Source organism: Nesoenas mayeri, assembly GCF_963082525.1.
Source record: "Nesoenas mayeri genome assembly, chromosome: 17".
In the NCBI taxonomy this organism is placed as follows: domain Eukaryota; kingdom Metazoa; phylum Chordata; class Aves; order Columbiformes; family Columbidae; genus Nesoenas; species Nesoenas mayeri.
The window spans coordinates 10,028,890-10,041,250 of NC_137565.1; the positions used below are offsets into that span (position 1 = coordinate 10,028,890).

The 12,361-nt window shown below is 52.8% G+C and overlaps 1 protein-coding gene across 1 annotated transcript; it reads right to left on the minus strand.

The window, feature by feature from the left end:
- Positions 1-4,750: 4,750 nt before the first annotated feature.
- MLEC (malectin) lies at positions 4,751-11,276 on the minus strand. Its single transcript, XM_080355290.1, has 5 exons — positions 11,063-11,276; positions 7,607-7,785; positions 6,092-6,268; positions 5,888-5,945; positions 4,751-5,502 (listed from the first exon to the last, which is right to left on the minus strand). The coding sequence occupies exons 1-5, from the start codon at positions 11,253-11,255 to the stop codon at positions 5,273-5,275; spliced, it is 837 nt and encodes a 278-aa protein (XP_080211416.1). The 5' UTR covers positions 11,256-11,276; the 3' UTR covers positions 4,751-5,272.
- Between the last annotated feature and the right edge of the window lie 1,085 nt (positions 11,277-12,361).

A 12,361-nucleotide genomic window follows, 5' to 3' on the forward strand; every position in this document is an offset into this window, starting at 1 on the left:
ATTAAAAAAATCCTCCTTAAAAACCTTTTGTACTGGTGACAAGCACAGCTGGAGATCTCTCCCCACGCTGTTTAGCCTTTACAGACAACTTAGACCTGCAGCTTCAAGTAGTTTGTGATGTGTCCTTAACACCAACAGCACAGGTCACTTCCACACATCCCAACCTACACAGCTGGGCGCTATGGAGCGCCGGGACCATCTGCCAACACCCAAAGCTGCAACGACAACAGGATGCAAACATCGTGTCACCTGGCCAGCATCTCGCAGTCCTGGTTACTGCTTCCTGGCACAACGCACAACCCCGCCTCTGCTCTCATGGTCTGCAGGGCTGCTTCGCCAACCTGGCCGCTTCTCAAGCAGGACAGCCCTGAACACACGGAGCCCCCGTGGAAACCATGAAAAATTCAAGCCTCTACTTGCCAGCAAGTTTAAAGACATTACTTCGCTCCAGCACCCTCTCAGGAACTGCCACACTGTGACAGAACAGCCGTGGCAGCACAGGCAAGCACCACACGATTGGGAACAACTCCAGGGCAGAGATTCCACACTTCCTCCATTCACACTCTCCCCAGTTAAACCGGTTCAAGCTGTACTTTGCCCCTTGCCTTGAAACCTCCATCACCACACAAACTCTTTAGCAGAGACCTTCGATGTTTGCAAAAGATTATTCACATTTTCCAATCATCCAGCACTGTTTCTAGGAGAGAGGGAAGCACTTCTGTTTTGTTGATTATTATTATTTTATTTTTTTTAATAAAGCACTTTTTGGGAAAAAAAAATCAAAACCTATCAATAACCTGCAGTAGCGTCCCGCTGATCAGCCTGGGGACAGTGCTGCCACATCCCTCCCCCTCCCACATCTTCCCCCCCATTCTCCAAAAATAGTATTTAATATACAGCAATAAACTCTGAGCAAGCCAGAGTCCCGGAAGACATGGACCTGCTTTCAGCTCTCCTGTCCAGCCCAGCACCAGTTCAATGCGGTTGCTACTGTACTCCTGGGACAAAACCATTTGGATGCAGGCGAAAGGCACGTGCTGCAGCCCTGCAGGGCAGCGCACGATGCAGGGGTGCAAGCACAGGAGGCCTATTCGTGTAATCACATCTCTGAACCTTCACAGCTCCAGCCTGGCGCTGTGTTTGTGCCGCTGAGAATACTTGTCTGAGCCTATTTGGGACGAGCCAGTGAAGACAGACTGGTGAAACCAGGCTGACGTTAAAAAAAGCATCCTTGAATTGTATTAGACTTTGGCATTTGTTGTGGAGATGCAGAAGCGCCAGTAGGTAAATTAGCTCAGTGCTGGCCCAGCTCCCATTTCCCTTGGATCCTCAGCAAGGATATTTCCCTCCCGCCACGTAAGTGCAAGAAGCAAACAGATGTCTCCCACATTTGAGCACCAAACAGAGCCTGACACACTTGGTACTTCGCAGCTGCTCAGAATCTCTCTCACATCAAGGGCTTAAGCTTCTTTGCTGGTCCTCTCCCTCCTCCTGCTGTTTTTCATCAAAGACAGGTCTGTTCAGCCCAGCCTTCCCATACCAAGACATTGCCCTGGCTGTTGCAATCCCATTTCAGCTTAAAGAAAGACTAAGGGTCTCTGCTCCCTGTTCAGATGCAAACAGTGCAGAGCAAGCCATTGGTGAGTGAGTCTGGGGGGCAGGTCCCCCCAAGCCACACTCATACAACTACCAGGACCCAGCCATGACTCACTCAGCTCTGAACCACACAGACACGCAGGCACCAGACTGTCTGGAAGTTCTCCATCCTGCCTTCAGGAGATTTCTGGGGGAGACCAGACCTGAAGGAGCTCTTCCAGTTCTTCTATCCCCTGCTAGGCTTTTTTTTTCCATTGACCTCAAGGGCTGGTACCAAAGATACTCCCTCACACTTCTCTGCTTCAGCTGTGACCTCTGGAGCTAGCATCCAGGGACAGTGAGACAGCCCCCAGCTGGTCACAAGGGCAGGGAATGCCTGTCCCTTAGGGAAAAAGCAAAAACAACTCAGAAGCTTCTTAAAAAGAAAACAAAAAATTAAAAAAAAATCTTCTTCAAACAGACTTTTATTCAAAGCCTGAGACAAAGGCACCAAAAAGAGAAGGGAATTCATTTGGCTCTCTGCTCACTGCCACCTGGGATAGTCAAAAGAGTCAGAGCTGTTGACTCAATCACACACACAGAGAAGGGGAGGGTGGCCTGGCTTAAAGGTAGGAAAGGAGGGGCTGATGAGGGGTAATTAAAACAGACTTTGGAACCACTACCCTGAGGCTGGATCCAGGCCCAAAACATGATTGATGGTGTCATCTCCCCTTTATTAAGTAGAAGCTTTATTAAAATTGCCTTATCTGCCCTTCTCTACACAACTGCTTCACCAATCAAGCCAGGGTCTGTTCTGACCCAGCTCCCCAGGCTGCTGCGCAGGGACACGCGTGTCATCTGCCCGCCGCTGGCTGGAGGCAACAAAGCACGAACAGGCTTGTCTGTAACCTGTCAGGAGGGGATGGACCAACAAGGAAAACTGCTCATGGCACCATAACAGGGTCAGGAACCCGTCAGCCATCAACTTTGTAGTGAAAAAAGTGGACGAAAACTGAGCCAAAACAACTAAATTCAAGCCATGAAGGATGAACTATTCCTCCTCATTATTCTTATTCAAATAAGACAAATTCATTTGAACTGAGCAACTGGAACAACAGCTCGCACCTTGCACAGCGTGGCCTTAGGGGCAGCTGGTGGCACCACACAGGTGCCCTGGCTGCCAGGAGAGGCAGGGATAAACTATCCTAGAAGTCTCGTCTCCAACTTTTGCACACCTAAACGCACCCCCCTTTTCTCATGCTAGGCAAGGTGCAGAGATTACTGGGTGAGCCACTAGAAGCTGAGTGATTCTTTGCTCCAAGGATGCTCAGACAATGCAACCTAAAAGGCCTGGAGGAGAACAGCTCCTTACAGAGGGAGAACAGCTCCTTACAGAGAAGCTTGCTTGCAAGCCCAGGTTCTTTGCTTAACAAATCAGCACAGTTCATGCTTCTCAAAACTGATAAAGATCTAAATGTCTCTGTGCTCCAGTTAAAGCAATCCCCCAAACACTGGAGAATCTCTGCAGGAACCAAACAAAACAGAGCTCGTATTTTATAAAAGCTTTATAAGTACTAGGATTTGAACAGCAGCTAGAAGACGAAGCAGACAACTTAAAGCTTACTGTCTTTTCATCCTAAGTTTTGTTCTTAAGATCAGCTCTCTCTAAAGCCTATCTTCTCCTTCGAGTGCGGCAAGGACCTTCTTGCTTCTCCCAAACTGGCTGTTACCACTTGTGCAATTGGAGAAAAAGTAATTTAGGCCCTACTGCTTGCTTTTTAGCTCACAGACACAAAATTAGGGTCAGGCCTATAGCAGTGATGCACGCAATCAGAAAGGCAAGGTTCAGCGCCACTGCTGCGCAGAGCGGTGCTTTGACACCTCGTCCAGCTCCTGTTCTGGAGCTTGTGAGCTGGCAGCTCCTATCACTGCTTGACGGTTAGGAGGAAGCAAAGGCTTCAGCTGCTTGAGCCCTGCAAGAGCAGAAAGGCTGCTCCTCTGCTTTCCTTTCCAGAAAGTAGGGAATTCTGCTGGGCTCAAAGAAAGTCTGAGCCACTGCAGGGGAACAAACCCAATAACAATCGTAGGAAAACTCAGGGTCAGGGAGGAGCACCAGCAAGGAGGACATGGCTCAGTGCAGCTGCTCCGGGTAAAGAGAGGGCACTTCTGAGAACAACAGCGACAGCATGAGGTAAAGTGTTCTCTGAGCCCAGAGCTCACAAGGACCAAAGCTGACCTGCAAGGGCCCACCCATGCCTGGGCCAGATCCTGCTCTGGCACACAAAACATCTCCCACCAGCCAGAAACACTCAGTATGTCAGAGGCCAGGACCAGGGGAAGGTAACTCCTTGAGGCCCACAGCTCTGGGTCAGCAGGTGCAGTGCGGACATTTGCTCTGCTCAGCCTCTGTCAGACAAGCACAGCCTCTGCATGTGGAAACAGAAGCCTCTTGCAGAAATATCCCTAGGGGAAGCAAGTGAGCTTGTCTCCAGTGTTCTGCTCACTTCCAGATCTCTGGAGGCCAGTAAACCACCTTGCTCTACAGTACTGAAATGCTGGACACTTGCCCCTTCACCACAGTGCCCGGATATGCCAACAGCCATGCTAACTGAAGACACCAAGCAGCTGCACTGCACTCCTCTCTGCTGGCAGGCAAGCGCGGTCCCTGCGACAGGGAACAAGAGCTCACCGGGAGCATCTGCGAGGTTGCTCCGCTCTGTCCTACAGCATAGGAGGGGAGCAAACCCTTACAATGGCCAAGGAACAAGTCCAGAACTTCCTCTCTAGATCATCTGATTCTCAGCTTCTTCCAAAGGAGAGGTCACTTGCTAGAAAAGGCAAAGCAAGGAACTGGGCTTAAAATTAAACCTTCAAAAAGAAAAGGATATTAAAGGAAACAAGAGCCATAATCAATACAGAAAACAAGTGCATCGGATCTGACGCTAACAAAGTCAGCCTCTCACAGGCTACAGCAGAATCCCTCTGCAATGGATCTAACATTACAATTGTCAAACTAGGAAAGTCTCTCCCAACCGGTGCAGCAAATCAGGCCAGATAAATCCCTCTGCTCCTGGCGCAGCTTGCACTCTGAGGAGGGAAACGTCTCCGCAGAGGCTGAGCAGCTAGCTGGAGTCTTGATATCTTTACGCAGACAAGTACCATACATTGTGTCGCACACATTCACAGAGACGCTGAGCCAGGCTCCATCCTCCAGTCGTTAGTCACCCAGTGGCACACAACACTTCCACGCTCCTGGACAAAAAGTGTATCCAGGCCTGGTTTTGGGAGCTGCTTCCCTGCTTAAGGAACCATATTCCACCCAGCAAAGGCAGCGATCTTGCAGCACAGGGCTTTCTCTCAGTGTGGGACATGGCCCGGGACTGCTGGCATCAGCTTCCAACAGCCCAACACACAGACAGCCAGGACTCAGCTTACTCTTGGATGCCCCAGGGAGGATCGGAGGCTGCACATGGTGCGAGGGGAAGGCGAGGGCCTCGCTGCTTGCTGGCAGGGGGAAGGTAAGCTCCCTTTTACCTGGACCTTCTATTCATTCCAAATGAATCATCTTTTCTTTTTTTTAATCTTTTTTTTTTTTTTTTCCTTAAATTATGAACAATATGGAGAAATTGAAAGCAACCGTGTTTGGTCCAACTCCTTCCCTCCCAGCCCCTTGTCTGATGCTCTGCGGGGCTTGCTCTCACAATCGGCAGAGGCAGAAGAGGGTAGGAATGAAGACACCAAAGGCCACCAATATAGGAAACATGAGGCTGCTGTTGTCCGAGGCATAGGGGTTTGGTGTGCGCGGGCCTGACTGAACCCGGTTCTTATTTGCCTGTTTTTTAACACTGGAGCCATCGTCATATTCATCTTCATCATCATCATCTTCTTTTTTCTCCAGACCCGGGTGCGGCTGCAGCTTTGGAACATCTGTTAGACAAGACAAAAGGCAGGATGTAACCAGGGAAATCACCCAAGTCACTCCAATCCCCGCTCCCCGCTCCAGCTTGCACAACAGCAACAGCACACCTGACACCACATCAACACCACAGCCAGAACACCCCAGGAAACATGAGCATCCTCCCTCACAGATTGCTGCTGCTTAGTCAAAAAATGACGCAGCTTTGTCCACTCTGAGGAGTAGGAGGACACTACACACCTATTTCTTTCTGCAACTGCACTCTGGGAAAGTGCTGAGAGAGAAGGAATTTTGGCAGAGGTGGGTCAGCAAGAGCTATCTATGATCTCACGGTCTGAGAAGCAAAAGGCTGCTCTCCAAGGGGGAAGAGCCTTCTGGCTCAAAAATCGTGCTTACCTTCCACAGTTCCTTGCAGGATGTACAGGGCACAGATTTTTGGATTGTCATAGTAGCCCTAGAGAAAGCAAATTAGGAGTCAGTGCTGCAGCTTTGAGGTAAGAAATATCCTCCCCCGCCTACCGTCACCTCTCCCGCCCCAGCACGCAGCTGGGTAAAAAGAGGAAAAGGAAGATCAGGGCTCTGCCCAGCAAAGCTTATTACCTTTACAAACTCGATGTGGAGCTTTCCTGTGAACGTGGAAACCTCTCCCTGGACACTCAGTTTCCCCTTTTTGATACTCATGGGAATGATCTCATCGTGAGCTGTGCTGTGGCCAACTCTGTCAAAAATGTCCAAGTCCTTCACCACCACGTGGCCATTCAAGCGAACATCAAATACCTTCAGGGCGGAAGAAATGACAGTGTGTCAGGACGGATTCAGGCACATGAAGGTTGAAAAGCGAACAGAACAGGAAAGTCTCTGCTTGTCATGCACCCAGGACCAGAAAGCATTGCAGCAAGCACTGTTCCACCACACATGCTGCACCCCCTTGGGAAGGACTCAGAGCCCAAAAGCAGACAGGTAAAGACATTGAATAGTTAACATTGCTTTCAAATACCTCAAAACCTGCCTTCAACTTTTAAATAACCCCTATGTCTGCCATTCAGAACCGAGGACAGCACAATTTTATTCTGGTTTGTTCATACTTCTCTTTCCAGCTACTGAGGACCTGCTCCTGCTACCTCGGGGTGGCTGCGGCACACCACACCCGAGGGAGTTAAGCCATGTCTAACTGACGGCCTGCAGCAGGGCAGAGAAGAGGAAACATGCTGGTGAAGCACACAGGGTTTGAAGGAGATAAAATGTTGAACTGCTAACCACATATGTGAATTTAGAGTGAAAGTTCTCCTCAGGGCCGTAATGACTCAAACTTCACTCAGCACCTGGGGAATCCCAGCGGAACCACATGAAGGAAGAGGAAGCAAAGTGCCTCAGCCCTTCGGTTTAATCTGAGGCTGCTTTTTGCATCCAGTTTGTAAGGCAGCCCCACCAGTTCTGTTCCCTGAAATACTGCTCTGGTAGGAAGGCAGCACAGTGCTTAAGGAGCAGGGTTGATGGAGCCAAGGGAAAGCCAGACTAAAACACACACCATTTCTCCCCCAGTTCATCACAGGGCCTTGAGTTCTTTGTGCTCCTGCTTACACATCTATACATGAGGGATTTCAAAAGTGAGCAAGGATTATTCTTCTCTAAAGAGCAATAAAGAGGATAGAAATGAACTCTGGCTTTTGGGATCAGTTTGAACCAGTATCAAGTCTTATTACATTTGTAAAAATTGTTTTGAGTAGGTTATTTAACCCAGATCACTTCTCTGATACCTCCTTTAGCACAGGCATGCCATCAGGTCAGGAACAAGCGTTCAGGAAAAAGGCAAAACCACTTCTTCTCAAAGCCAGCACAGCCTAAACAGATCATAAAACTCTAGTGCTAGTTATGTTCAGTTGCGCATGTTTGTTTGAATACTTTGTAATGCAATTTTCCAGGCCAACTGTGTGTCTGGAATGTAGAAGAGAGCTCGAAGTTTCAGAGCCCATGAGAGCTCCAGGAATGAAGTTACCCAATTAGTGCCTTACTTCACTCCTTTCCCCAGCACACAGAGCAGCAGAGGCAGCCTGGACATGCACAGTCTTAGCCAGGAGCTTGCATCACAGGCACAGGAAAGGAGCTGTTGTTTACCTTCTGTTGAGACTGTGCAAAATAGACCTCTGCAAACTTCAACACCAGCACGTAGTCACCCTCCTCTTTGATGGGAACTTCGTAGCCAAAGGTTTCCTCGTTGTAACGCTCTGTCTGGTACAGAATCTGATCTTCTGCGTTGGACCGCAAGATTGGCAGCTTCATCCCATAGTCAGAAGCTGGGATGCAAGCACAAAACAGTGAGAGGAAGGGTTAATTTCAGAGGCACATGGAAGAGACACTTTATTTACTCCTGAAGCATTTAACTCCCTAAGTGGCACTTAAGCCCTCTTGTCAGACCTGTCTCCCCTCCTTGCTCCAACCAGGAAGAGGCACCGCTGGAGCAGAAGCAGAAGTAGCCAAAGCCCCAGAACCTGGGGAGAAACAAGCCTGGGCTTGCTGCAGTCTAAAATACAGTAAACTCACTTGCACCATTTCAGAAAGAAGAGTCTGTTTCACAAACAGTGGTAAAGGACTTGGCCATTGACTCCTGCTTCAAAGAGGAAAAACACCTAGAATATTTTTACAACATTTTCAAATTACAAACTCTGAGTACGAAAACAAAGCAGTCAGGTAGGCCTGACTCAACTCGTTTATTCACCATATTTGAATTTAGCAGTCAATGGCACCAGGTTATAGAGACTCATCCTCCTCAAGTGAAAACCTGGGGAATGGCAGATGGGTGAAAAGCATTAGACATCTCACAAAACCCTTTCTTCTCACCACAGCCACACAAAACCTGCTGGCTTGAAGACAGGAAGAAGGAAGCAAGAAAGATACATGAGGTTTCAAGAGCACCAGCAGCTCCATCAACTGCTGTTCACACAGGCACCCAGCTGAAACAAGTGCTGCCTGCAGGCATCTGAACAGGCCCTTGAGAAGGGCCCAAACATTCCCAAACTGGACAATACCTGAGAAAATAACAGAAGTCCTGAAGTTTGCCTCTTCTCTGTCATTATTTCAGCACCCCTAGAGCACAGATCTTAACCCAGTTGACATTTTATTGTGTCAGGGTTACTGTACAAATGCAAACTGATGCATGCCTCGGGAGCTCAGATCAAGTAATAACCCAGCAAAGCAAGGGCAGGAAGAAAAACTGTGGATACCCCCTGCCCACTGGCACGTGGGTCAGGAGAAGCTGATCCAAACCAAGTTCTCCGCTGGCACTTGCCACTTCCACCCCCATTTCCATGGGAACAGACACTACGCTGGCCAAGACAAAGCAAGAACTACTAACCCGGCACATGCTGCCAAAGGTGGAGCCAATGCAAACGAACAAGAGGAAATTAATGCCAACTCTTAGTCTCCTGTTTCACACACAGACCATCTTCTGCTTCTCTTTACCACTCAAACCTGGGCACAACGGCTGAAGACTCTGAATCACCAGAAACAGAGGGTGAAAAGTTTAACCTGTCCTCCCACATGGGTATTTCTGGCCAGCTACAGATTACAGTGACAGCAAACCAATGACTCCGGAGAATCAGCTCCTTTTGGAGGAAAGCCTGCACAGGAAGAAAGTCCTTTAATAGCCAGGAAGGTAACTGGAGAGGAAGACCCATCACCTGCGTATCTGAGGTCTGTTGACAGAGCTCTGGAAGTGAGCTTGATTTCACAGCGCTGAGGCAGCTCAGCAAGAGGAGCAGTACACATTAAGATGCAACTCAACTCTGTTCAGCACCTGGCTATTCTGTAATTGCCATCAGCACATTTTGTCCTTTAGGGCACAGCGTCTGAACTGAGCCTTTAAAGGAACAAAAGGTCTTAATTTGCCCAGAGGCAGTACAGCCCAGTAACACTATCCCCAGGTCGTTTCCTCCCGGTCAGCCACATATTTCTGCTGTAGCCATTACATGCCTATCAACACAGAGAGGAGCCCAGAGTAAACCCAACAATGGTGCAATAAAAAGCCATTGAGGGAACAGCAGCTGAGAGCTCAAAGGGGTAAAGTCTCCTCTGCTGTGCCTGGCACTGCTGGCTGAAGCAGGATGGCTGTAACAGCCTGCTGTTCAGAGGAGACACCACAGGCTTTCCCCAAAAGAAGAACATGTCACAGTGTGCTTGAAAAAGACCCTTTTTTTTCTCCTCAACTCAAAAATAAACTGCTCAAGTCCACAAGGACATTCTCCTTCAAGGCACACAAGTGAGAGGTGTGCGAAGGGAAGCTGACCCACAGTGATCGGGGCACGTTCTGTGACTGGGTCGCCAGCTTCCCCAGGGTGACAAACACCTGACAAGCTGTACAAATACCTAAACGTGACCTCCCCTGTATGCATTGTACCCAAAAGGCTCACTGCTTGGGATGGTGTTTGTGTCGTGTGAGCAACAGCAGTCCCAGTTGTATGGCACAGGGCAGTTCTCACCATCCGACATGGAAACGGTGAAGGTTAGACCTGAAAGTCAGCAGACAGCTTATCTTACCAGCGCTGCACTACTCACCTAACAGCAGAAGCAGCTCAGCACAGCTAACTTTTCAACATATTTGTGAATCAACTAAGCTTTGGTGCACCAGTCATCAGAAAAAGGCAAAATTCATGCAACCCGTGCAGTTTCAGGGCAAGCAGGAAAAGGTAACCCAATATAGCAGTTCTCCATCCCACCTTCCCGGTAAACAGAAGCTTTTACTGATTCAGTAGTTAGAGCAGCTGATCATATCCCATCTGCCTCTACTTCTGCTTCTGTCCCAGCCCTGCTCTGGAACACCCTGCCAGGACCAGAGCTCAGCTGCTCAGGGGCACAGACCAGCCAGCTCCACCCCAGCCAGCGATGCTCCCGGTGGGGAGCGGGCACCATCCCGCACCGCGAGCGGCCCAGCTGCGCAGAGCGGGCAAAGCCCGTTCTCACTCGGAGCGCTGCAGACTGGGCTTCAAACTGGCAGATCTCGCCGTGGAAACTGGGGTGTTCCAGTGGAAAATGGGACAAGAGGAGCCAGGCGGCTGCCCGCGGCCGGTTTGGCAGCCGGAGCGCTCCCCTCGCCTTTCCAGCCGAAATTCCACTCCGGCCCGCGAGGAGCGGCTTCCCCTCCGGCGTTACACAACGCGCAGCCCCAGGCCGGGAACGCCGGGAGCCCGCAGGGCTCATCCTGCCGGTGGGGGTGCAGCCCCGGGCCGGGCCTGGCGGGAGCACCGGGTGGCCGCGGGCTCGGCGGGTGACAAGTGCCGCTGGGGGGCCGGCCCGGAGCTCCCTGCGGGCCCCCGCTGCCCCCCGGCCGCTCCCTCCGCCAGACCGGGCCCGGGCGGCTGAGGAAGCGCAGCCCCCGCCCGGGGGCCCGCCCGGCCCACCGCGGCTCTGCGGGCAGACCCACTGACCCTCGGCGGCGGGACGGCAGCGGTGGGACGCGGGTCCCGGACTCCCGCTGACACGGCCGGGCCTGGCCGCCCCCGGCGGAGCTGAGCGGAGCTGAGCGCGGCCCCACCGCCGCCGGCTGCCCGCGCGGCACCGCGTCCCCCCCGCCCTCACCTCGGCCCACGCGGCCCTCGAGCGGGTCCTTGCGGAAGTGGATGCCGTTCACGTCCACATGGGCATCGCCGCCCGCGTTGACGGCCCAGACGACGCTGTCGGCGAGTCCGCCCGCCGCGCCCCGCAGCAGCGGCAGCAGCAGCAGCACCAAGGGCGGCAGCAGCGGCGCCCCGCGCGCCCCGGCGCCCACCATCTCGGGCTCCCGGCGCCGCTCCCGCCGCCCGCCCCTTCCTGCCGCCGCCAGGGGGCAGCCTACCCCGCTGCTGGGGCGGGACGCGCGCAGGCCAATCCGTGCCCCGCAACGCGAATATTAATTTTCTGCCCGCCTGCCATTAGGCGACCGCTGGCCTGTATCTGCATATTCATAACATGCCGGACCAATGGGCGACGGGAGCGGGCGACCAGGTTTGGTTGAGAGGCGAGGGGACGGCGGCGCGCTGCGGCGGGAGGCGTGTCCGGCGGGAGCGGAGCGGGCCGGCCCGAAGCGGAACGGGGAGTCGGTCTCTGCGAGCCGGGAGTGCCCAGGGCCGGTACCGCCCGCTCGGGAAGGGGAGCGAGGGCAGAACCGGCTCCCCCGGGGAGGAACGGCAGGGAGGAACCAGGCTTCCCAGCGACATCTCTGGAGCGGGGCCGCAGGCCGGCGAGCTCCCCTCAGCCTGGACGCCTGAGGGAACAGCCCCGCCCCCTCCGTCCCTCCAATCAGGGAGCTCCAGCGCGGCCGGAACGCAAGGCACTGTGGGACGGCGGCGGGAAGCGCGGGGCCGTTGGGTTACCGGGGCAACGGGCGGCGCTGCGGCGGCACCGGAGCGGGAGCGGCCCAGGGCCCGCGGGCCGTGAGCGGTCGGTGCGGGCCGTGAGCGGTCGGTGCGGGCCAGGCACGGCCGCGGCGCTCGGGGAAGCGGCTGGGAGCGGAGCTGGGGGACTGTGAGCCGTGGCGCACAGGGTAAGGCAGCTGCCGGGCCGGCCGGTGAGGAGCGGGACAGCTGGGTGGCGTGCGACCCCTTCGGCTCACAACAATCCGCTTGGAAAGTACAACCGGCAGTATAAGAGTAAGGTGGAGGGGCTGACCAGCTAACTGTTACATGGCCAGCGACTTTTTTCCCTGTGTTGCATTTTACAGAATGTAAGATCCTGGATTTATTTCTGGAGGGCCTTGGGGAGGGCTGGAGTGCGACATCACAGATAGAGATCGGATAAAGCTCGCTCACTACACAGTGTGCGGGTGCAAATAAAGTAATGTGTGCCTCTCTGTCTGGTCTTGGTGTTCCTCAAAGCTCCAGTCGCCAGCCAAGCCTTGTG

Coding starts and splice junctions, on each gene's coding strand:
- MLEC (XM_080355290.1), bottom strand. CDS start 11,255: ATGGTGGGCGCCGGGGCGCGCGGGGCGCCGCTGCTGCCGCCCTTGGTG. Junction 6,269..7,606: donor TTGCACAGTCTCAACAGAAG/GTAAACAACAGC, acceptor TCCGCCCTGAAG/GTATTTGATGTTCGCTTGAA. Junction 5,503..5,887: donor CCTGCAAGGAACTGTGGAAG/GTAAGCACGATT, acceptor CTTGTCTAACAG/ATGTTCCAAAGCTGCAGCCG.